The sequence below is a fragment of the Gorilla gorilla genome, chromosome 5, assembly GCF_029281585.2.
Source record: "Gorilla gorilla gorilla isolate KB3781 chromosome 5, NHGRI_mGorGor1-v2.1_pri, whole genome shotgun sequence".
In the NCBI taxonomy this organism is placed as follows: domain Eukaryota; kingdom Metazoa; phylum Chordata; class Mammalia; order Primates; family Hominidae; genus Gorilla; species Gorilla gorilla.
The window spans coordinates 59,419,975-59,445,597 of NC_073229.2; the positions used below are offsets into that span (position 1 = coordinate 59,419,975).

Sequence of the window (25,623 nt, forward strand, 5' to 3'; positions counted from 1 at the left end):
GGTAATCAATGTGAAACTTATTTGCTTCTTCTTATTGCAAGGGCCAGAGCAGAAAGGAAACTCCAAACCCAAACTCTCAGTGATTCCCCCTTAGTGGAAATCTGATATCATCCCACCCATCAGCTTGACTGCTTTAGGCCAGGCCACCTGTCACCCCGACTAGAGTTCATGGGCATCTTCAGAGACCAGGATACACAAAAAAAATCCACCCAACGCTCTCCTCCACTCTCCACCTCCCTCCTCACCCACAGTCCTGTCTTATTCTATTGGCTACTAGGAAGTGCTTTCTGATTATCCGACTCAATTCACTTTCTATACTTCCCATCGATTTTGCCTTATTTATTGTCTTCAATAACGTTAGATTACCCTAAAAAACCTACAGACTTGAGGCTGAGCGCAGTGGCTCCCAGCATTTTAGGAGGCCAAGGCGGGCAGATCTCGAGGTCAGGAGATCAAGACCATCCTGGCTAACACGGTGAAACCCCGTCTCTACTAAAAATACAAAAAAAATTAGCCGGGCGTGGTGGCAGGCACCTGTAGTCCCAGCTACTCGGGAGGCTGAGGCAGGAGAATGGCGTCAACCTGGGAGGAGGAGCTTGCAGTGCAGCGAGATCGCGCCACTGCACTCCAGCCTGGGTGACAGAGCGAGACTCCATCTCAAAAAATAAATAAATACATAAATAATTAAAAAACACCTACAGACTGGAAACAGGACCACAGAGGTGGATGCAATTCTCTCTTCCCATCCCCAACACCACTCCCCAGATGCCTGAGTTTCCACCCTTGGAGCAGTCCTTCCAATTAAGGCAAATATTCTTCAATGGGGCTTTCTGGGGTGTCCAGGAATCTCCCCAGCTTGTATTGGAAATGCTACATTTTCTTAAGGGGGAGGTTTTTGGAGAGGGTGCTTATAGCTTTCATCAGATTGTCCAAGCAATGTGGGCTCCAGGAAAAGCTTAACCAGTAGGGTAAGACAAGCCTGTTTGTTAAATACATATATTCCTTCAGGAAGAGTAGCACATCATTGTCTCCATAGTGGGGTTTAGGAAGAAACATATATTTACATTTACTTTTATTTATATTAGGTTCATTTACACTTACTTTTTATCTCACTTCTTTACTTTTCTACTTTGATCCAGCTTTTTCTGGGGAGTGTTATGGATTGAATTGTGTAATTTCCTGCAATATGTATAAAAATCCAAAAGATATGCTTAAGTCCTACCTCCCAGTACTTCAGAATGTGACCTTATTTGGAAATAGAGTCCTTGCAGATTTAACCAGGTTAATATGATCCCTAATTCAATATGACTGGTGTCCTTATAAAAATTTGGACACGCCAGGCACAGCGGCTCACGCCTGTAATCCCAGCACTTTGGGAGGCTGAGGCGGGTAGATCTCCTGAGCTCAGGAGTTTGAGACCAGCCTGGGCAACATGGCGAAACCCCATCTCTACTAAAAATACAAGAGTTAGCCGGGCGTGGTGGTGCACGCTTGCAATCCCAACTGCTTGGGAGGCTGAGGTGGGAGGATCACTTGAGCCTGGGAAGCAGAGAGGACGCAGTCAGTGGAAATCACGCCACTGCACTCCAACCTGGGCAACAGAGAGAGATCTCATCTCAAAAAAAAAAAAAAATGTGGACTCAGACACAGACATATATAGAGAGACACTGATGTGAGGACACACAGGGAGAGACAGCCGTGTGACTGGAGCAATGCATCCACAAACCAAGGCGATTCAAGGAGTGCTGGCAAGCCCCAGAAGCTAGGAGAGACAAGGAAGCCTTCTCCCCCAGAGCTGTCAGAGAGAGCACAGCCCTGTCCACAGTTTCATTTTAACTTCTTGCCTCCAACTCTATCAGACAATAATAAATTGCTACCAGTTTATGCCACCCAGTTTTTGATACTTTGTCATGACAGACCTAAGAAATTAATAGAAGGAGTTATTGCTTAATAGTTAGTTTCTGTTTGAGGTGGTGAAAAGTTTTGGAAATAGATGGTAGTGCTGTTTGCACAACATTGTGATATAATTATTGCCACTGAATTGTACACTTAAAAATTGTTGAAATGGCCTGTAATCCCTGCATTTTGGTAGGCTAAGACAGGAGGATTGTTTGAGGCCAGCAGTTTGAGACCAGCCTGGACAACTAAGTGAAACTCTATCTCTACAAAAATAAAGTAAAATAAAATAAAATTAGCCAGACATGGTGGCATGCACCTGTAGCTCATTGAGACAAGGTCTCTAAATAAATAAAATAAAATAAAATAAAATAAAATAAAATAAAATAAAATACCATAAGTATGAGGTTAAGGGTTTGTAAATAAAACTTAGTACAACAGAAATGTTGCCCTTTGAAGCTTCCCTCCCCTGGGGAGGGACGTGGTGGGCGAGAGTTCCCATTTGCTGACAGCCAACGCCTTTGCCACGTTTAAACAGGAGAACTAAAGGCTTGGAGAGTTCAAGTGATTTGCTCAAAATCACATAGGGTGGTAGAAGTGATTGAGCCAGGATGCAAATTTGGTCTCCATGACACAAATCCAAGCCCCATTCTTCCTATATACCCTGCCAAGTTCCTGGTACCCCAACACAATGAGACAGAGGAGGGATGTAGAGGGCCATGTCCCTATCTTCAGCAACTAGCTTGGGGAGGGGGGCAGCACATGAAAGAGAACATCACAGTCCTTTCTACACGCTGAAGGCCATGCCTGGGATTGGGGTGAGTGCTGCGTTTGGCTTCAGAAAACATGGTCCAAGTCCCAGCTCCACCCATTATTAGTGGGTAAGTCTCTTCACATCACTTCATTGTACCTCAGTTGCCTCATCTGTAAAATGGGGTTAATAACTATGCTGACTGTTGTAGGCATTAAAGGAAATAACAAATCTAGAAGTATCTGGCAAAGGCTCGTCATATAGAACAGGCTCAACACATGACCGCTGAAATTGACACGCCACCGTCATCCTCCATCACCAGGGGTAGCAGGGAGGGCTAGAATCAGGCATGGGGCCCAGAGCACCCTTCATCCTACTGCACATTCTTTTCTTCAGGAAGGGGGGAGGGTTAGAGCTCCATTCTCTGCTCAGTGCCCATCCGAGATGGGGGTAGAAAGAAAGAGCTGGGGGCTCTCAATCCCCACCCAGCAGCTTCTCCTCACCCCACACAAACACACCCCAATTTATGCATCCCTCTTCTGGGAGGGTCCCATTCTCCCAGTGTCCTGACCCCATTCTCCAGGCACTGAGACCACAGCTGTGGTCCAGCTGCAGAAGCCAGCCCAGCAGACCGGCCCTCTGCCAGAGACAGGAAGTGGGGGAAGAGCTGTGCGTTCTGCTGGCCACCGAGGAGGGGTGGGCGCCAGAGGCTGGAGCTGGGCCAGACCTTGTGGTCTTGCGGAATGAACTGCAAGGGAGGAGTTGTGCGCTGGCCTGCTCCACTTTGAAGGGTATTGTGAGGGGCAGAGCCCATGCAAGGCAGTTCTGTCCCCTTTGTTGCCTGGAAGGCTCTGGGGTGGAGAGTGGGGAATAAGCCCTGGAAGGCAGGAAAGAATACTGAGGTGGGAGTCTGGAAAGCTGGGATTTGGTAAGGTTTTGCCACTAACTCACTACATGACTTGCATTAGCTCCTTCCCCTCTCTGGCCTCTGTTTTCCAACCTCTGAAATTGGAAAATGTATTGCACTCTCTGTGGCAGACACATCTCTAGGGAATACACTAGCAGACAAGCCAGTCCCTGCTCTCAGGGCCTTTCACTCTACCAACAGATGAGCAAATATAGAATAGGCCAAGTGGTGAAAAAGTCTGGGTAGAATAATAAAATGGTGTTGGGGGCAGAGAGTGAGAAGTCTGGGGTGGCCTCTCTTAGAAGCTGACATAAGCGGAAGAAATGAGGAAAGGGCCCATGTGGGTATCTAGGGGATGCACATTCTGGGCAGAGGAAAGAGCAAGGGCAAAGGCCCTGAGGCGAGAAGGTGCCTGGCAAATTAACCGAGAAAAGGAAGTAGCATGGCTGGCAGGGAATAAGTAAGGGGAGATGAGGGCCAAGGCAGGTGGGGCCGAGTTCATGGAGACTGAGGGACTTTGCGCTTTATTCTGAACTGATCGGTGGGCCCCGGGGAAGCTGGGCCTGGGCTTGGGTGCAGAGCCCACTTGGTGCTGTGCATATGTGTGTGTGTGAGAGTGTTGGGTGAGGGAACACCTTTGATCTCCCCTCATTTACCCTGGCTTCCTGGACAGGTCCTTCAGGAAGAGACAATAACAGGGCCGGGTCTAGGGTGAGGCATGTGAAACCTGGAGTGAATGAGGCACTTGGCTCAGGTTCCAAACTTAAGGGGGCATCAAAAAACTCAGTAATTAAGATAAAACAATATTTTCCTGCAATATGTATAAAAATCCAGATTAATGCCAAAAAGTCTATGATAAACAAAACGCCACATTTTAGATAAAGACAGGATCTGACCCTGAACTTGCATGATTAAATTACCTTAATCCTGGTCCTGTTTCCAATAAAACTTTATTTACAAAACAAGGCAGCTGGCCCAAAGAACTGTAGTTTGCCCATTTGGTATATTAAAATATTGCCTTAAAATATTCCTTATCAGTCTGGGCACGGTGGCTCATGCCTGTAATCTCAGCACTTTGAGAGGCCAAGGCAGGCAGATCACTTGAGGTCAGGAGTTCCAGACCAGCCTGGCCAACACGGTAAAACCCCGTCTCTACTAAAAATAAAAAAAATTAGCCAGGTGTGGTGGCAAGCACCTGTAGTCCCAGCTGCTTTAACTTGGGAAGTGGAGATTGTAATGAGCTGAGATCTCACCACCACACTCCAGCCTGGCGGACAGAGCAAAATCCTGCCTCCAGAAAAAAAAATCCTTATCTTGGCATCCCCGAAATCTTGCACACCAGGTGAGTGTCTCACTTACCTCACCCCAGTCCTGGTCCTGGGCCCCAGTGCTCATCCCTCCTGAGGCTGAGAGGCAAAGGGATTTCCCCGAAGAAATATAGTAGATGGTGGGTCTGGAATCTGAGCTCCCATGCCAGGCCTCCAGCCTGGCCATCATACCCTATCATGCTCTGAACTGGAATGTTGATTTTAATGTGTTGATTTTTAAAAACTTTTTATTCGAGTATAATAGTCATACAAACAAGTGCCTGCATCATAAATGTTCAGCTTGCTGCATCCTTACAAAATGAGCACACCTGTATAACCAGCATGTGGGATTAAATTTAAAGCATAATTTACATTTCCAACAAAACAGACATTAGTACTGGGCCAGATTCAGAGGACTTTTGAGATCAAGCAGGCGACTTGGAATAGTAAGGCTCCGGGACTGAGCTGATGCAGAGTTTAGGGGCCCTGGATTGAGACGAGAAAGCAGGGGGAGGGGTGCAGCACTGAGGTCTGGGGTTCGGGAGGGGGCCCTATACGCGGGAGGAAACGGAGAGAGACGGTGAGGATTGCCTTTGGAGGTGGGTGAGGCCCAGCGTGCGCGCCCAGGTAAGCAGGTAAGAATGCAGCAGCCGCCAGGCCCAGGCGCGGGCGCGTCCCGTCCGGGTGACTCAGCCCTTGCCAGGAAGGGGGAGTTGGCTCAGTTCTCCAGAGCTCCCGGACAGCAGCCGGATCCCGGCCGGCTCCTGGGGCACTAGGACAGACCCCCGCAGCTAGCAGCCCGGCCTGGGGGGCGGAACACTCTCTTCTTGTCCCGCCCCACCTTCCTCCGGGCCGCAACCACCCCAGCCCATCGCTGGGACGTGGCCGCGGGTGCCGAGAGTGCTGCCGGCGCCGTGGGGGCCATCCCGGTCCTGGCCCCGACGGCGCCCCAGGACCTGCGATAGCCGTAAGTAGCGACTGTGGGGGCTAGGAGAGTCCAAGAAGTGGGGAGGTGGGACGCCCGGCCTCCTGCGTCCCAGCTCTCCACTTCCAGACCCGGCTGGACGCGGGACTAGAAAAGGTGGCCTGGTGCCGCCGCTGCCTTCCAGTGTGCTCACTGGCCCTCGTGGCGGGGAGCCCAGACGCGGCTCCTAGGCGGCCCTAGACAAGTATGGCCGAGACGCTGTCACCCCAGGGGGCTGCCCCACCTGAGCATCATCCCACGGGCCCGCCCAGCCCCACCTGGAGAGCCGCAGGCTCCAAAGTCTTCCCCATTCTCGGGGACCAGGTTCCGGGGTCGCGCTGAGGGTCCCTGAACCCTCTCGGACTGCCTGGCAGCGGCTCCTTCCTACCACCACGGCTCACCATCCAGACGCGCCGCCCGGCTGGCCCCACCGGGAGAGGCTCCCTCCCTCCCCTTTCTCCCCGAACCCTCATCTTAGAAGCCCTCGGATTCAGTCTGGATCCCAAAGAAGGGCTGAATTCGGAGGACCTCTCTTTGCCCCCAAAGTCGGTTTTCTGACACACATTCCCACGCACAGCTGGTAGGGGCAGGAGGGTCGAGGATGCTCTGGGCTGCTGCGGCACAGGGCAGGCTGGTTGGTCACTAACCGGATTTCCCGGACAGACAACTCTGGCGCTGTGGGCGGGTGGCCTGGGAGCCCAGATCCCTGTCCCTGGCTTAGGACCCTGGGAGGAGACCGAGGGGATGGGTAAAAGTTGTCTGAGAAACTTGATCGCGCCCATCTTTGGGGCAAAGAGATTCGGAGGCCGCAATTATTCAGACAGTTCCACGAAGTGGTTGAGGTTTCTCTCTTTCTCCTGATTTTCCAGAAACTTTTGCAGAGTTTGGACAGGCAAAGGAAAACGTGCAGCCCGCGGATCTCCGGGCCTCAGAGAGCAGGGAGTTGGGGAGACTGAGGCCCCGCTCCGAGAGCGCGGAGGAAGCGCGCCCAGCCGGCTTCCTGTGGGGGCTCGGGCCTCGGGCGCCCCGCGGACAGACGTGTCCGGCTCCTGGCTGGGCCAAGCCCGGCGCGGGGGAGGGGACCCGCAGAGGGGCGACTGGGAAGGCGAGGAGGGGGCGGGGAGAGGGTGGGCCAGGGAAGAGGGGAGGGGAGAGGCGAGTAGGGGAGGAGCGAGGGGGGCTGGAGGGAGAGAAGGAAGAAGGAAGGGGCGAACGGCGTGAGCTGGCGCCGAAATGGGAGAAAGCAGCGAGTGAGAGGGGAGGGGGCGCCAGGCGAGCACCCGGGAGCCAGCGGGACCTGGGCAGGGGCGCCCGGAGCAGGCGCGCATGGCGGGCCCCGCGCGGGGATCCGGCTGGAAGAGAGCGTAGCGCGGCTCGCACGAGTGAGTGGACGTGGGAGGCGCGCATCTGCGGGGGAATCGCCCCCTGCCCGCCTCCGGCGCCGCCCGCTGAGCCCTGTTTTCCGCAGGTCCGGGGCCGATGTACCAGGTGAGCGGCCAGCGCCCCTCTGGCTGCGACGCGCCCTATGGAGCCCCCAGCGCAGCCCCGGGCCCAGGTAGGACCGGGAGTGGCGAGCGAAGCTGGACAGGGGCGGGTGGGCGGCTGAAGGGGCCAGTTATTAGTTCTCCTCTCCGTCCCCAGACGCGGGGAGACCGTTCCGGGGAGCTTGGTGGGGGTAGGGACGAAAAGTCTGGATTTGAGGACTTGGTCCAAGGAGAGTAGGGGGCTGGGCGAAGGAGGCAGGGCCCTGAACAGAGGCTGCGGCTGCGCCAAGTTGGCTCCAACTCCCCGCAACTCCCGACACCAGACACACACACACACACACACACACACACACACACACACACACTCCGCGGTGTCTGTCTGTCCGTCTGGGATTTGTGTCTCAACTGTTTCTGCCCAGTGTGTAAATATTTGTGGGGGCCTGGTGTGGGGGAGGGGGCGTTGTCTGAATCTTTCTCTACTTCCCTTCCCCGAGCCCAACCAGAGCCCAGCGCTTCCCGAAAACTTTTGTCTGCCGCGAGCGGCTGCAGGACCCAGCCCCTCCCCTCTTTCTTGCCATCCCTTCTCCCTCGCCTTCCTTCCCTCTCGTGCCGGCCAGTCCCTGCCGCCCCTGCCCTGTGCACACACACGCACCCCAACCCAGTGTCTACAGCCCAAGTGAAATGCCCCGTCCCGCGCCTGGCGCCGTCTGTAACCTACCCGCGATTCCTGGGGGAGCCTCTCATGCCAAGGACGGTTTGTGACTCCCTGAAGGGGTTTGGAGTAGGGGCCTCGCCGGCCCTGGTTCTCAGTCCCTTCCCCTCACTGGCCAGATGCCTAAGCCAAACCTCCCAAATGGAAGTCCGGGTCAAGGAGAAGTCAGGAACCTCTGGGATGTGTTCAGGGCCAGGGGAACCGCGTGCAGGAGTATGGACCCGGATTTCATGATTGGAATCTCCACTGTCTAAGTCGTTGCCTTCCTCCCCACCAGCGCCATTCCCCCTTTCCCCTCTTTGACTCTGAATAATGAAGGTCTGCTCCTGAACCTCTGACACGAACTCCCTGCCTTGCCTTGGACAAGCTCCTTCCCTTCTCAGGCCTCAGCCTCCACATGCACCCTCGAAGCCGGCCTGCCTGCCTGTTCTAGGAGGCCCCTCTCCACTCCCCACCTACTTGGTGTGGACGCCTAGTTGTGGAGGTAGGGGGTCCTGTAAACCGGAGTGAGGACGAGTGGAAGATGTCTGGCCAACAGCCATAGATGAGGCCAGCGTGTCTACAGCCCATCTTGGCCAAGCCTCAAATTGCCTGTTGTCTCTGTGGGGCCCCTGCAACGGGGCCTTCTGCAGGATGAGCGCCTCCGAGAACTGGACTCCTTCAGCCCAGAGGGACAGCTGGGGGCAGGGCACTTGGAAGGGTCCTTCTCTGTGTCTGGGAACCTTCCCTGTCCCGCTGGGCCTCCCTCCTGCCTCCTCCCTTCCTCAGCCTCCTGCTCTCCCGTCCTCTTACTCTCTCCAGCTTTCTCCCTCCCCTTATCCATTTTCTCTGCTCTCCCTCCACTACCTCCTTCCAAGATCCCCTTCCTTGTTGAAGCCATTCTCAGCTCCAGCAGCAAGAGGAGAGGGCTAACTGCACAGAACCGGGGCCAGCGTGGGCAACTGGGAGGGTTAAGCTCTGGGCTGTAACTTGAGGCCCCCCAGCACCCCAGCAGACCCCCTCCCCAGCCTGGGTTGGGCCAGACAATGCGGCTTTCATAACTCAAGGCTTCGCTCTGCCACCGCCTTGGGAGAATGAGCCTGCTGCCCAGGAAGCCCAAACCGCAGGAGACCCAGCCAAAACCCCACAGATGCCTGAATTTGAGACCAGAATCCCCCACGCTTTACTCCCTGAGTGCTGACAGAACAGCAAGGCCACAGCGCTGCCCCAGGGGCTCTGCTGGCAGGACAGCCAGGGAGCAAGTCGGCCCCCTCCCTCAGCCACCCCAGATGCAGACAGGGCACAAGGGGACTCAGGGCAGATCTGGTAGGGGCAGGTGGCCAAGCCCCCACACCCTTGGCTCTCCTAATGGCCTCCTCCCCACCCACCCCTGAGAGCCCCGGGAGCCTGGCTCCCTAGCCCACAGGCACATTTTTGCCCAGCATTGGGGCGTCACATTCCTGTTCATGGTTCTAAATTGAATTTCCTGGGGATTTGGAGCCTTCAGACCTAAAATAAAACCAACTTGTCCCAGACTAACTGGCCAGCTCAGGCCCTCTTTAGTTTTCAGCTTGGTGGCCTGGGAGTGTGACCATTGGATTCGCATCAACCATGTGTGCATCAAAGGAGTCCACCCTCTCTGACTTTCTTGGGGTTCAGGTCCAGATGCCACCCCTAGTCTTCATTTCTTTCTCTTTCTCCTTCCCCTGACAGGGGCATTCCAAACTCCAGAAAGTACTCCCCAGTAGGCATTTGCCGAGTGCCCCCTGGGGATGCAGAGATGAATATGGACACCACTCCAAGGGAGTGAGTTGGGAGGGCTGTAGTCTGGGTGAGAAGCCAGGATTTCACTAGCAAATTGTAATTAACAAGAGGGGACACTGGAGCTAAATTCTTAGCAACTGGGTCAGAGAAAGCTGTCTAGAGGAAGAGATGAAGTTTGAGCTTGGTCCAGGATGAGTTGGGTTTGGAGAGTGGGAGGGGTAGGACCTTCTGGTCAACAGGAATAATATAAGCATGGGTGGACTGGTCAGAAGATCCGGCAATGGCCCAGACCGTGGGGAGGCCAGTCTGCCTGGAACACAGGATCCTGGTACATTGATAGATTGAAGGTCCAGACTGAGGCCTTGAATGCCAAGCCAAGGAAAGATTGAAGTGTGGGGTTCCAGCCACCACTCTCTGACCATATGAGGTTCTGGCCTTCCCTCTCCAGAGACAGTCAGAGTTCCAAGTGGGAAGCCCAGATCCACGGTCCACAAAGACAATGACGAAGGCTAAACTTAAGGCAGTAGGCCGTGGAGCTCTGGAACACAGGCCTCTCTCCACACCAGCCAGGGAGCTTTTGGCTGAAACTCCCATGGGCACTGTGCAGGCTTGAAACCATCCCACCTGAAAGAGGTTCCCCCCTACTCCCTGTTGGTCCAGGACCACCCCTCAACTTGGTGGACGGCAAGCAGAGAGAAGCCACAGAGTCCTTGCTGAGGGTGTGAGTCTCGGCCTTTCCTCTTGGGCTTGTGGATTTAAACATGACTCTCCCATTCCCATCTGGGGAGTCTTTCCAGAGCTCCAGGCATTTACCAGAATCTTACCCCGTGTTAGGAATGAGAGTGTATTGAAGCAAAGGGGCTGTTGCCTTTCCGTATCTCCCCTTTGTAGATAGCCACCCTTGAGAGGAGGAGCACAGGGCTGGGGGCTTCTGCTCAGAGCCAGCATGTGTGGCACCCGGTGCAGATTCGAAAAAGGAAGCCCCTTGGTCAGATGGAGCAGGTGTGCAGTTGGGTGAGCAGATGGCACCTACTAGGAGGGCAAGAACTTCAGCCACATCCACTCACCCCCTTGGCAGGCACCTTCTGCAGTACCTGAATTGCACATCCACACGGGGGGTCTCCTTCACCTTTGCTGGCCACCCCCTTGCCTCCTGCCCACCCCACACTTCCACCCTCCAGAAGTTTCTCCCCTGAGATGTTCTCCCCTCTGTGGCTGGACAGCGGTGTCTCTTGGTTACAGAATGGAAAAGTGGGCTCTTGGCGCCTCTGCCCCATCTGTTCCAAGCAGGAGCTGCTTCTCAGTCCACACCTAGGGGTCTGGGCCACCCGGGCAGTGTCTCCTCTGCAGACCAGGTCTTCCTGCAGCTGCTTCTTCCTTTTCCTTCTGCTTCCCCGTGTCTAGATATCTGGCACAGCTCCCTCTTCTGCCCTCCGTGCTGGTTTGCTGGGTCCCCTCTGTGGCCCCTCCTGGCTCCGGAGGTTCTCTGTCCCTCTGTGTGTCTCCAGGTCGGGATTATTGGACTTGGTTTTCTTTCCTTCCTCATTTTTCCTCCACGGTCTGATGCCTGGTAGGCTTCCTGCGGGATGGGCCTCCTCGGGCCTTGGTCTGCACTCTGTAATTTCCTGTTCCCACCAGATCCAAGGTCACCAGCCCTGTAGGTGACTGTCAGGAGAGGCTGCCCAGAAAGCGGAGACGCTTTGGGTAAGGCAGGTGGAGATGTGAACTCCAGGCTCCTTAAACCCTCTTCCTTGCCTTCCTCCCTCTAACACTGCGGGGAGGAGGGGGAGCAGGGCAGGGAGCAGAAGTCCTGGCTCTCTCTACCATACGACTCACAGTGTCACCTCTGTGAGCCCTGGTGACCTCAGCAGGAAGCCTGGGAAGTGACCACAAGGCCTGTCATGCCCCGCTATCATTCTAGGCTTCCCAGCCTCAACACCACCCCACAGCATGTGGCTTCCTTGCTCGCTCTGTAGCGGCTCACTCGGGGGTCTTGATTCCTGCTGCTCTTCTCAAAACTCCCCCTCTGTGCTGCTGATTGGTCAAGACTCAGTGTGAGTATTGCCTGCCCCAGGAAGCCTGCTTGACACACTCACCCATCTGGGCTAGGTGCCCGTCTTCTGTGCTTCCACCATTCTTCCAGATGCCAGTGTAACTCTTGCACCTCTGGGTATGTAAGAGCCACCGGCCCACCTCTCCCCTAACCGAGAACTCCGAGGCAGTGAGCTGGTCTTTCTCACTCGGGTATACCCAATACTTGTCATATTGCTGGGTGCCTCGTAGGTGCTTAATAAATGTTAAACCACACAGCACAGGAAGGAAGGAAGGAAGGAGGGAAGGAGGGAAGGAAGGAAGGAGGGAGGGAGGGAGGGAGGGAAGGAGGGAAGGAAGGAAGGGGAAAAGTCAGAAGCCAAACTACTCATTTAAAAAAAAAAAAAGAGAGAGAAAGGAGGGAGGAAGGAAAGAAGAGAGGAAGGGAAGGAGGGAAGAGTAGTAGGGCCGTGGGTGAAAGGCTCGCGAGCAACCCCTGATGAGCATTTTCTTTCCTCCTTGAAACCCTGTGGCATGAGATTTGGACTGCCCTTTCCGTGCACAGTAACCCAACTCTGATAATTTGCCAGGCTGGTAACTGGTGAATGTAGGGCTTGGATCTTCTGCTCCTCACTCAGATCTTTCTGTCTCATTACACCCTGTGGGAGAGTCAGGTCCCCCAGTTCAGGGCCCAGGGCCATAGCAAGATGCCTCTGGAGGCCAGGGTCCGGAGCTAGGCAGGCCCCTGGTTTCCTGGAAATTAGGACCCTGAGCCTCCCTTTTCCTGGCAACTTGGTCTTAGCCTTCAAGAGCCATATCTGAGCTGGTGTAGACCAGGCTCAGGGCTAGGAGAGGCACCATCTAGCACCAGCGTCTCCACTTGCCTGCTCCTCCTTGTCCAAATCCTCTGATCGTCCAAAAGCTATTTGATTTCCCAATGATTAACCCAGCTATGAGGGGAGCTCTCAACAGGCCCAAAGAGCAGATGGAGCTGGAAGGAACCCACCCCTGCCTCCGCGGAGCCATGGGCCCCGGGAAGGGTTCCCAGCAAATAACTCTCCTGCCCTGCACAAATCCTAGGAGCGCCAGCCCTCCCTCCCCATTGCCCCAGCTCCTGTCTCCAGGCAAGCCCTGTGGTTTTTCCCTGGGCAGGTGAGAGCATGCCTGCTGGGCCTGCCGCCCTCTGTGCTTCCCACATGGGGCCTCTGGGGCGTCCATTCCCCTGGCTGTGGGGGACCAGACCCCTTGGAACAAGGGTCATGAGGGTCACTGAGAGTCATGGCCACAGAGGGCTGTGCTCTGGGCCCAGGGAGGCAGCTGGGCCACAGGATCTTCTCCTCAGCATGCTTCCAACTCCCATCCCCCAGGCCTGCATGCCCAAGCCTCCACTGATCCCTCTAATTACCTCCCTCCTCTCTTCTTTGATCTCTCATCTCCCTCTCTTTGCCTCTCTCCCCCACCCCCACTCTCTCCCTCTCTGTGTCAACCCCTCACTATTCTCTGTGATTGATTCCATTTCAATTCCCAAGACTACCCTGTGTCTCTCTGTGTCTCTGTCTCTGCATGTGCCTCTTTCTGGTCTCTCTGTGGGGTGTGTACTCTTTGGGCTTCCCTGCTGTTTCTCATCATCTCCCTGTCTGCCCATGTCCCCCTCTGTGTCACTCTGCCTCTTCCTGTGTTCCCCTCTGTGTCGTCCTGCCTCTCCCTGTGCTTTTTGGCCTCTGCATCTCTGAGTCTCTTGTTTCTGTGTCTCCTTGCTCCTTCTCCCAACATGATATTTGGGGAGGGGGCAGGTGGAAGGCCACCCTCTTTAGACCCCTGTCCTTCCAACTAACTGCATAGGCTGAGGTCTGATGAGAGGCCCAGGCTGCACCCTACACCCTTTCATTGCCACAGCCTGGGCCCGCCCCTGACCCCTGGCTGAGTGTGTGGAAGCTCGGACCCCTTTCTTCCTCCCTCCCTCACCTCCCATCCCCCATCCCTTTTTCCCCCTGAGCCTAGGGGCCCTAGTCCTGCAGGCTGGGGAGCTGTGGGTTTGAAGGTGGCTCCATTTCTGCCTCCTGCCGCCCCTGCACAGTGCCACTGTAATTACATGTGGCTGCGGTTCACCTCTTCCCCAGTGCTCCGGCCGGCTCCTTGTCCTCCTCCTGACTGTAGCCCCTCCCTGCTTCTCACCCCCAGGTTCCTCTGACTCCTCTACCATCATCCTCTCTGACCCAGTTTCTCCCCTGTCTCCCTCCACGCTCTGTATCACACAGTGTTACCTTCTCTGTCGCCTCTGCCCCTGCCCCATCTCTTTCTCTCCATTACTGACTTCCGCGCTATTGCTGCGTCTCGCTCCCGTCCCAGGCTGTCTGTCACTGGGTCACTGTGGATCCCTTTTCCGTGCCCAATCTCTCGCAGTCCGATGCTCGATCTCCCTTTACCTCTACCTCTCACTGTCCCTTCGATTCTCCCTGTCACTCTCAATGCCTGTCCCTATCTCTCCATTGCTGACCGTCCATCTGTTCTCCCGTGTTGTGTTTCTGCCTCCTCTCCCTACTTCTCTTTATATTCTGCCATCTCTGCCCCTCCCGACACCACATGCACACGTGCACACACTCAAATGCATGCACACCCTTGCTCACTCCCAGATTGTGGTTTGGGAGCTTTCTATTTTGGAGCCCGGTGCTGTTGTCAGCTAGAGTAAGGGCTGCATAACTGATGCAGACAGACAAAGAATGAGGGTTCAGTGGGCATGCTGGGCTGTGGGGCGGGGCCCACGGCTGGGCAAACAGGAAGGCCCCAGGAGAATGGACCTCAGTCATCTGCTTTTTTCCTAGCCCAGACCCTATCCCTCCTTCCTGGGCTGGAGGTAGTAACAGGATCCACTCACCCTGCGGAGGCAGCACCAGAGGAGGGCTCCCTGGAGGAGGCAGCAACCCCCATGCCCCAAGGCAATGGCCCTGGCATCCCCCAGGCCCTGGACAGCACTGACCTCGACGTCCCCACAGAAGCTGTGACATGTGAGTCCTAGGGGGCCAGGAGGTTGGATGGCAACATGTAGGGTTGCACTAGGGAACTCAACCCAAATGGGTTGGCAAAAATGGGTGCACCCGCTTGGCCAGAACCTTGAGTGTGGCAGCACAGGCAGCAGAAAGGGGAAGGGCACTGTCACTGTGCTTTCTGTCAAGGGGAAGACCTCCACTGCAAAGTGGCTAGGAAGCAGGGAGTGTGGGCAGGCTCCAGGCAAAACGGCTCAGGACAGAGAGCATGCGGCTACCTGGAGAGAGGCACTCCCTGCCTCAGGAAGAGAGCTACGGGGCTGGGGTCGGGGCTGGGGTCGGGGCTGGGGTCGGGCAGGGAGCCAGGGCCTGATGCATCTCCATCCTTCCGGGAATCAGGGGTAAAAGGAAGAAGCCCCCAGTTGCTCTAGGGTGAAAGGAACAAAATTCAGCTCCATTCCCAGGCTTGGCTCGAGTTCTCCAAGGAGGTCCTGGGGGGAGGGAGAGAATTTTCCACCTTCACCCTCAAGAACAGGAGAAGCAACAGCTGGGATCATTTTATAACTAACGAAGATTTGCCCACATCTTTAGACACATTTTTACTTTCCAACTTTCTTTCCCTGAGTGGGCTCACTTGCACTCCTAATCAGCCTGCAATGAGGCAGCAGGATGGCTACTGCGAAGCCCATTTTAGAGATGAGGAAACAGGCACAGAGAACGGCCCACCCAGGTCCCAAGCTGGGAAACTCAGGTCTCCCGGCCCAACACTCTTTGCAGTGCCTGCCTGCATGCCCAGCTGGCATGGCTGAGCTGGGAGCCTCCTCCAGCCAGGGCATCTGGGGCTAAGCTGGACTCCCTGGAAGTCAGGCTTACTAATCCCACTAGTGCACGGCCTTCGGTCTCCTCCAGCACACCCACTAGCAGAATTGAGAGAAAGAGGTCAGCGCCTTGGCAGTGGAGGAGGGGGTCTGGTGGGAATGGGACAGACACTCCTGTGTCTGTGAGCCCTGAGTGTTTGCTCTGTGACTCAGCCCCCACGGCCATGGCCACAGACAAGCTCTGTGTCTGTCCACATCGCCCAGATCCTTCAGCTCACCGCACACTCCCGCCCTCTGGTCACTGTGCCCATGTTTAGGCAGAAGGGCAAGGGGCACCGAAGCTGGCCAAGGACTTGGCCCAGTCACCCTGTGTGGGGCCAAGAGGTGGGGGCCTGATGATTCAGGCCTGGCCACTTCCCATAGCCTTAACCCTGTTTACCCAGATGCAGGCACCAGCCACACCTCTTGCTGGAGGCTCCCAGCATGGAGCCTCTCCAGAACCCTGCTTCCCACCCTCCCCCGATCCCCCACCTTGTCCTCAGCTCCTTTCTCCCAATCTTCATGCCCTCCCCACTCCACTTCCCAGCTAGAGGACCTTTGGCAAGTTTTCCCCTCTCTGGGCCTCTGTTTTCTCATCTGTGAAATGGGGCCAGTAGTAGATCTATTGCGATGCCTAAAGAACCTGCTCCACCTACTCAACGCCTGTAATCCGAGCACTCTGGGAGGCCGAGGCGGGCGGATCACAAGGTCAGGAGATCGAGACCATCCTGGCTAACACGGTGAAACCCCATCCCTACTAAAAAATACAAAAAATTAGCCGGGCGTGGTGGCGGGCGCATGTAGTCCCTAGCTACTCAGGAGGCTGAGGCAGGAGAATGGTGTGAACCTGGGAGGCGGATGTTGCAGGGAGCCGAGATTGCGCCACTGCACTCTGGCCTGGGCACGGAGCTAGACTCCATCTCAAAAAAAAAAAAAAAAGAAGCTGCTCCACCTAAAGCTTCTAGCACTGTGTCTGGTACATAACACCAGTTATGAGGGTAGTGATTGTCGTGGTAGTAGTAGCTTATTCCTCAGTCGCTTGTCTCCCAGCCTCTGCCCCCATGCTGGCCTCTGCCCTCTGAGCCCCAGCTCCTAATCTCTAACACTTGCTAGCTGTGTGACCTTGGGCAACTTACTGTACCTCTCTGACACTTGCTAGCTGTGTGACCTTGGGCAACTTACTGTACCTCTACCTCTCCGGGACTCAGTTTCCTCATCAGTAAAAGAAGACTAGCAATACTGAGGGGATCCGTGAGCAGCAAGTACTTGGAAGGGCTGGCGTGCAGGAAGCAGGCAGTGTGCAATGTTGTGACTGCTGCCATCACTGGAAGACCCGGCGTCTTCAGCCAAGGGAGGCACCGAGGCCACCCTCCCCTCTCCTTGGGCTCCAGGGCCCCCAAGACATCTCCTACACAATTCACATACACAGACCAGGCCTGGAGGGAGATGGGGATCCAGATCCCAGCTCCTGAGGGACTGAAGTGCCCCACATTTACAGAGGGTCCTTGGGGCCACAGGGTCCTGCCCAGGAGTCAGGACCCCTGCACAGCTGAGGGGCCCCAGAGCTCTCAGTGACCCCTCTTCAGTCCCTCCTCACTCCCCCCACCATACACACCTCCTCTCATCTCTTGAGAACAGAACTGAGCCAGCTGGTTCTCACCCAGAACTGAACATCCCTGAGCGAGGAGCAGGAAGGAATTCGGGGTTTGGGGGGTCTCCAGGGTCACCTTGCCTGTACCCCATTGATAAAGCTGAAGTCTGGTCCCTCAGCCTGCAGTGGGGACCCAGGGGTCCTGGCTTCAGGGGTCTTCCCACTGCCCTTCTTCTTGCCTTCTTCCCTCCCTCCTCTCCCAGACCCCAAGGGCCCCTCCTCAAACTCTCTGCCAGCTGCCCATAGAGGCAGGATGGGGTTGGGGGTGCGGAGGGCAGAGGCTTGAGTGGAGACACCAGGAGGAAGGAGCAGGAGGTAGAGGGGCTGCAGTGAGGAGCCCCTGGATTCCAGAGCCAGGCGTTCATCTCCAAACAGATGTTTCCAATAAATCACCCAGTGCACCAAGGGCAATAACAGCTGGGGGCTTGGCAGAGGCTGAGGTGAAGATTAACTGCTTCACTGCTGCGCTCCCAACCCCAGCCAAACCACCCCTCTTCCCCAGCACCGCCACTGCCACCACTCTGCCAAAACCCCAGGATGACAAGAGCAGGAGAATGGACTTTGTGTGAGGAACAAAGGAGAGGTCTAGGGCTCCGAACCCCTGCCCTTATACATCTGTCATTTCTGGATTGAGCACTGAACTGAGAGTCAGGAGCTAGGCCCAGCTCAATTTCATGGCGTGGCTCTGGACTAGTCATTTCTTCTCTGTGGGCCTCAGTTTCCCCATCTGCAGGATACAGGTCTGGCTGGGTGCTTTGGAGTGTATGAATGCAGTGTAAGAGTGTAAGAATGCAGCAGGCAGGATTCGAGCATAGCTCTGGGGGCTGAATGACCCCCACCCTTTTCCCATCACACTTTTCTCTTCATCTCTCCAGGCCAGCCTCAGGGGAACCCCTTGGGCTGCACCCCACTTCTGCCGAATGGCTCTGGCCACCCCTCAGAGCTGGGTGGCACCAGACGGGCAGGGAATGGTGCCCTGGGTGGCCCCAAGGCCCACCGGAAGTTGCAGACACACCCATCTCTCGCCAGCCAGGGCAGCAAGAAGAGTAAGAGCAGCAGCAAATCCACCGCCTCCCAGATCCCCCTCCAGGCACAGGAAGGTAAGCACCCATCCCATCTCTCCCTGGGAGAGGCCTCCAAAGCCGGGTTCCTCGAAGCATGACACATGGGCCCACTGGAGCACCTTCACCAGGCTGCTTCTTAGAAATGCAGGATCTCAGCCTCCTTCCATGCCTACTGGATTGGAATCTCTGGTGGTGCTTAACAAGCCCTGCAGGGAACCTGACGCATGACCAAATCTTAGAACCTTGCAAAGTACACCTGTTGGGTAAAGGTGTACCTGCCTTCTCAAGGCCACCTCCCCACCCCCCCCCCAAAACCCCTCCCCATCCCTGCTTTCCCAGAGTTGCTGTGACAAGGAACGGAGCCACCTGGGTTGATCCATCTTAAGCCACTCTGTTTCTGGAAACAGAAATTTTCTGTTTAGGGAGGAAAAAAGAACATGTAGCAGAATAAAATGGTGCCAGGGCAGGGCTGCAAGGTGCAGTAGGAGGTCAGAGGATCCCGACACCCAGCCAGCCGATGCGCCTACAACACAAAGATCCTCTGCAGGGCCACGGGGGCAGCCAGTCCCCTCCTCACCGGCCATCAGTTGAACATGGCCAACAGCTGCCTGAGCTCAGTGATGGCCTGACCTTTACCTCAGAATGTTCCAGTGATTCCTGTCCATGTGAAGGGACCCTGGCCTGGGCATCTGCAAAACACACTTGCACATAACATGCTCAGAAACCTTCCCACTCTGCAAAGCAGATTCTGCCCAACAGTCTTTTTTCTTTTTTTTTTTTTTGAGATGGAGTCTCGCTCTGTCGCCCAGGCTGGAGCGCAGTGGCGCAATCTTGGGTCACTGCAACCTCCTTCTCCTGGGTTCAAGCGATTCTTCTGTCTCAGCCTCCTGAGTAGCTGGAACTACAGGCGCGTCCCACCACTCCCAGCTAATTTTTGTATTTATACTAGAGACAGGATTTCGCCATATTGGCCAGCTTGGTCTCGAACTCCTGACCTCAGGTGATCCACCCGCCTCGGCCTCCCAAAGTTCTGGGATTACCGGCGTGAGCCACCAAACCCAGTCCCAACAGTCTTATTTATGAAGGAGCCATTTATTCATTTAAAATGTCCTGGCCAGGCGCGTTGGCTCATATCTGTAATCCCAGCACTTTGGGATCCACCGAGGCAGGTGGATCACCTGAGGTCAGGAGTTCAAGACCAGCCTTGCCTAAATGGTGAAACCCTGTCTCTACTAAAAATACAAAAAATTAGCCAGGCGTGGCGGTGGGCGCCTGTAATCCCAGCGACTCCGGAGGCAGAGGTTGCAGTGAGCCAAGATCGTGCCCGAGATTGCACTCCAGCCTGGGCAACAAGAGCAAAACTTTGTCTCAAAGAAAAATAAAATGAAATGTCCTAGGCACCTGCTATGTGCTGGATACCTGGTTCATGACCTCATAAAGCTCTCATGAGAGACGTAGATAGGTAATCGCCATACGATGTGATAAGTGCAATGATAAACTCACGCAGAGGATTACGCAAACACAGGGGGACCACTCACACCAGCCCAGAAATCTGGGGAGGGAATCCTGGGAAGGCTTGGAGGCGACGTCTGAACATGCCTTAAAAGACCAGAAGGAGGCTCCAGCCAGGAGAGCATGAGCACAGAGCTGAGAAATGGCCAGTGTGGCTGGAGGGTGAACTGCCAAAGGTGAGACTCCTGGCAGGCAGGGGTCCTGGGAGGTCCTTACCAACCAGGCAGTGAGCCTAGACTATCTGGAGAGCAGTAGGGAGCCACTGAAGGGTTTTAAACAAGGTGGTGACCTCATTAGATGTACATTTGAAGATAATTACCCTATCCAGTTTGGAGAGAGATCACAAGACCCCAGTCCCTCCACACAGGAATGCAGGAGAACAGGGTTACACCCTCCACAGCACAGCGAACCTCCCAGGGGGCCCCCTGGCCAGGAGAGCTGCACGCTCTGCCCCATGGCCTGGCCCCAGCACACGGAGGGCTGCAGGACGTGGGTTCTAGAGCCAGCAGCCTGGATTCAAGTCCCAGCTCCACCACCTCCCAGCTGGTGCCCAGCGCAGCTTCATGCATTTCTATTCTATTCACTGAGCACCTCTGTGTGTCTGGTGCTGTTCTAGCGGCTTGTAATCTTTCATTGAACAAAATGGGCAAAGATGCCTGCCCTGCTGGAGCTTACATATCCGGTAGAAGGAGATGACAGTGAATATGAGGGAACCGTGTAGTACAGTGGGAGGCGATGTCCTCTGAGGGAAGAAGAAGGCAGTCAGGTAGGGCCGGGCAGGGAGTGTGAGGCAGAGCCAGCCGGTTGCGGTATTGAAGCGGGTGGTGGAAGGCCTCGGTGAGAGGTGGCATTTGGGCAAAGAAGGAGATGAGGGACTCAGCCAAGCACGTGCCTGTGGCAAGATTGTTCCAGGCACAGGAATCAGCGCCTGCATGGCCAAGGAGCAGCCAGGAAGCTGGCGTGGCCAGAGCTGAGTGATCCGGAGGAGAAGAGTGGGAGAAGAGAACTAAGAGGGCACAGGGACCACACTACAGGGGGCCTCAGAGGCCACTTCAAAGATTTCAGCTTTTATCACAAGCGACATGTGAACCATGGGAGGGGTCTGAGCAGAGGAGGGCCAGGATCCAACAGGTATTTCTAAAGGATCCCTCTGGCTGCGGTGTGGAGTGGAGATGCCAGGTGGCAGTGGTCAAAGGGAGACCAGTAAGCCGGCTGTCGAAGGTGTCCAGGTGAGAGATGAGCCAGGTGGTAGGATTCTGGGTGTAGACTTAACTACTCTCCCTCTCTTTTTTTTTTTTTTTTTTTGAGAGAGAGTCCAGCTCTTGTTGCCCAGGCTGGTGTGATCTCGGCTCACTACTACAGCCTCCACCTCCTGGGTTCAAGCGATTCTCCTGCCTCAGCCTCCCGAGTAGCTGGGATTGTAGGCGTGTGCCACCACGCCCAGCTAATTTTTTATATTTTTAATAGAGATGGGATTTCGCCACGTTGGCCAGGCTGGTCTCGAACTCCTAACCTCAGGTGATCCGCCCACCTCGGCCTCCCAAAGAGCTGGGATTACAGGCATGAGCCACTGGGCCCGGCCGACTTCTCTTAACCTCAGTCTCTTCATCTGTAGAGTGGGGCTAGTAAAAGCCCCTGCCTCATAGAGTCATTGGAGGCCTAAATGAATGTAATTCATGCACAGCACTCAGAACAGTGCCAAGAACGTGTATCACTCCATATGTTGGTTAAACAAATAAACAGAGGGTGGCTAAGAACAAGGATGATCCAGACTGCCCACTCCGATGTGCTTAACTGTCTGTGCCTCGGGGTCATCACCTAGAAAATGGAGCTTCAGGCACACAGTGAACACTCAGCGTCCCTGCTGCTGCGGCTGCCGCGGGCCCCCACACCCCTGGCTATTTCACACGCGCTCATCCCTCCCCCCTCTCGCCCGTCCCCCTCTCCACCGCCACCCCACAGACTGCTGTGTCCACTGCATCCTGTCCTGCCTGTTCTGCGAGTTCCTGACGCTGTGCAACATCGTCCTGGACTGCGCCACCTGCGGCTCCTGCAGCTCGGAGGACTCGTGCCTCTGCTGCTGCTGCTGTGGCTCTGGCGAGTGTGCCGACTGCGACCTGCCCTGCGACCTGGACTGCGGCATCCTGGATGCCTGCTGCGAGTCCGCGGACTGCCTGGAGATCTGCATGGAGTGCTGTGGGCTCTGCTTCTCCTCCTGAGCCTCTGTCGGGGGCTAAGCCAGCCTGGCGCCCCTGCAGATTCCAGCAGGGTCCCTCTGAGTGGGGCCAGGCCCAGGACTGTCACCCAAGGCTTGAGAAGCCCCCTCTCCCTGGTCCTCTCCTACCCACCCATGTCCTCTCAGAACCCCAGCCTTGAAAATAGTGGGGGGCACTCAGAGGGGCCACCTCCTCAGCCGTGGGTGGTGGGCCCATGGCAGAGAAGCCTGAACTCTTTACTGGGTTACCAGGTTCATACATTGCTGAGGACCTGACAGGACAACGTAGGGGCAGGGCTGGGGTGGGGGCCGCAGGGGGCAGCCAGGGCTGCGGAACACTGTGAAAGTTACTTGGGGAGGGTGGGCCGGTGGGGCCGTAGCTCTCTACCTCTCCCTGCTCCTGGTGCCTGCCTCTCTCCTCCACCCCAGGCTTAGAAGACAGGAAAATGTGAAAAGAGACGCCCCACCCACCCTCAGCCAGCCCTCTCCAGTCCCCTTTCCTAGGCTTTTGTGGGGGCCTAACCCACGCAGTGACCCCAGAGGGCAGGGCTAGGCGAGAGCCTGGGGTGGGGCGGGAAGGGGAACAGTATGGAAAATACTGGAAGGTGAAAGGAAGGGAAGGGAGGGAGGGTCTGTTCTATCTGTTGCTGTAAATAAAGATATTTGTCCATCTCAGATTTCCTCAGGACTCATGACTAATTGCCATGGACCCTGACTCTCAAAAGCAAACGCCCCCTACCACCCCTAAAAAGCACCCACATGGACGAGGCTGCCCTGCCCTCTGGGGGCCCTGCCTCTTCTGCTTTCTTAACCCAGAAACTGCCCTGCCCTTCACGTTCCCCTCCCTTCTTCATGTTTCCCACTAAGGGAAGAAGGTGAAGGGGGTGCTGTCTCCCACCATTATTTCCCTCTTCCCACCAAAGGGAGGGGAAGCCCAGAGGGAAGAGTTAACCTTGGCATGGAATTAATTAACAGCAGATGTGTTCGGGTTTTGATTAATTAATCTCCTGCTGACTTCAGCTTCTCCAGCTCTTCCCCATGAAGTCGCTCCAAGGCATAGGTGATGCCCATGACAGTGCCAGAGGGGTGCCTGGGAGGGGGCTACTCCAGGCCTGGGGCAGCCCAGACTTGCCCCTGGGCTTCACTGGAGGCCCAGTGGGGGGTCACACACCCAGCCTCAGGCATCCCCCTATTGCCAGGCGTCTGAGAAAGAAGGAAGCCTTGTCAGGACTGCATGGGCCCCTACGGCCATCTGTGGGGCGGCCTTGGAGTGTAGAGGGAAGGGCCTGAGAAGCAATGGCGGCTGTGAGGACCGCAGGGCCGCCCTCGGGGCAGCTGGACCCTGATGTAGGGGGCCGGCTGGACTAGCACCCCCCACACATATCCTGGACCTGGGGGAGGCCAGGAGAGGTCCAGGGGGCATGAGAGGCTCTGAGACAGTTAGGGCAACTTGGAGAACACTCAGCTGATGAAGGCCTTCAGACGGGGGCTGCAGGGGTATTAGTGGGCACTGCTTCCAGGAATGAAGGCTTGGAGTGGTTCCGAGGGATTCTGGAAGGAAGGAGTGGGGACTGGGGAAAAGGGCCAGATGAAATCCAAACTCTCTTAAGGAATGTCACAGGAGGGAGCAGCCTATGGCCTTGGGAGTGGGTTTCATTGCAGCAGAAGGAGGAGGTTCTAACAGGCAACGCAAACTAGTCCCCCACCCCCTCCCCACTCCATCCCCACGCACACACGCCTCACTTCACCATCTTCAAGGTTTCCTGACCTCTGAGAGCACACAAGAAATTCAGGACACAGAGAGGAAGGGACCTGCCTGGGGTCTCACAATCAAGCCGGTAGAGGGTCCCCGAGGCACCCCCAGCACTCATGTATCTATTTGTGCGTATTTTTATATATTTTCTTAGTTATTGCCTGCCCAAGGTACGGAAGGTTTGAAAGTCTAATCTGTGCACACACAAGCATTTACATGTATGTGTTTTCTTTTTTTACGAAGATGTGAGGATCCTGTACACACTGTACTGTACCCTGTTTTTCCCACCTGGCCATGTCTTGGGGAGCTTTCTTCCCAGCACACGGAGAGCTGGCTGAGTTGCCCTGGATGGATGCGCCACAGTCCAGGGACCCCCAGCTCTGCTTAATCCACTCTCAGGCGCTCTGGTACAAACCAGGCTGAGCGAGGCACACCCTTTTGCATGAATGAGCTGTATCGGCAGAATGTTCGTGAATGTGGGATTGCTGGACTGCCCGGCTTTCCTCTGTGAGGGTGTTCCAGCCTCGGCTCATTCAACCTCAGGGGCATCCACTTCTCCCACTGCCCTCGAGAGACAACGGTGGGAGGGTTTCCCATTCAGTCCTCAAGGCTGGGGTCTGAAGGGCGTTAGGGAGGCCAGATCAGGGGATGAAAGGGCTCCTGACCAGCTCGATATCTGGTCCAGGTGGGCAGGAAGGCCTGCTCCTGGCCCTCCCTGCTCCGCAGGGCTGTGGCAGGAAGAGGCGCCTCTGCAATCCAAACAGCGATTTCCTGCTGCAGGCTCCAGGCTGTTTTCTTTAGGACAGTGGCTGAAACCCTAGAGGCTAAGCTGGGTTGGGGCGGGACAGGGGAAGGATTTAGCCAGCCCCCCAGCACACACACACACACACACACACACACACACTCACACACACACCCACTTCACACCTGTATGCACACACACATACACTCACACAGACTTTCCATACAGTCACGTACTCACATACATTCCGCAGGCTCATGCATTCCATCACCCGCACCACACACACACTCACACCACATCTACCCACACACAGACACACACTCACACATTTCACAGCCTGCAGCCGCCGCCACCCCTGGCCAGCCTGAGGCTGGGCTGTGGAGACTCATGCCTATCCATTCAAGCTTCGTCCCACACCTGCCCTGCCTTCCTCACCTCCCTGTCTTTGCCCACGTGGCCCTCATCCCTGCCGGGCAGCAAATGGCAAAAGCCCTGGCTCTGGGCCCGTCCCTCTCCTCATGGTCTACCACAGGCTCCCAGGCTCTGCTTTCCAATGGCTGGGCTGAGCCAGGAGACAGTTTTAGGCCTGGCTGTGCTGTGGGCCCCGGGGAAGAGGCCCTTTCCTCCCCAGGCCTTAGTTCCCTGTGTGTACGACGGAAGAGTGGGTAGACTGCAGCCGTAATGGTGGCCACAGTGTCCAGGGAACACCTGCCTCTCTCCAGTCTTCTTTCATCTTTGGAGCAGCAGATCAGGCCACTTTTGCCTGGGAGACATCTTAAGAGGCCACCCCGCCCCCTGGGTTGTCTAAACCAAGGCAAGCACCCCCTGCTTGTGGGAGAGAAGGTGGTGAGGCCAAGTTTAGCCATCTGTGGCTAGTGCTGTCCATGACCACTCAGTGATCTTGTGCGCCAAACCTAAGAGGGGTGGCCCCACGGCGGAGCAAGTAGCTGAGCCAGGGGCTGGTTTGTGAGGGGAGGGTAATCAGCCGGACCCCTCTGCCTCCATAGTCTCCATCAGCTTCTCCCTGTATTTGGAACTTTAACTGGCATA

The 25,623-nt window shown here is 55.7% G+C and overlaps 1 protein-coding gene across 5 annotated transcripts; it reads left to right on the forward strand.

Annotated features, from left to right (window-relative positions):
• Window positions 1-5,563: 5,563 nt before the first annotated feature.
• Window positions 5,564-22,753, forward strand: MDFI (MyoD family inhibitor). 5 transcript variants are annotated; one of them, XM_055389600.2, is made up of 5 exons: window positions 5,564-5,828; window positions 7,294-7,380; window positions 14,618-14,800; window positions 18,163-18,387; window positions 21,826-22,753. In XM_055389600.2, the coding sequence occupies exons 2-5, from the start codon at window positions 7,305-7,307 to the stop codon at window positions 22,080-22,082; spliced, it is 741 nt and encodes a 246-aa protein (XP_055245575.1). In that variant the 5' UTR covers window positions 5,564-5,828; window positions 7,294-7,304; the 3' UTR covers window positions 22,083-22,753. The 5 variants fall into 5 exon arrangements, with proteins under 5 accessions (XP_055245575.1, XP_055245576.1, XP_055245578.1 ...); XM_055389601.2 differs by having other exon boundaries at window positions 5,746-5,828; window positions 14,623-14,800; window positions 21,826-22,684; XM_004043992.3 differs by lacking the exon at window positions 5,564-5,828 and adding an exon at window positions 7,000-7,207.
• Window positions 22,754-25,623: the final 2,870 nt, after the last annotated feature.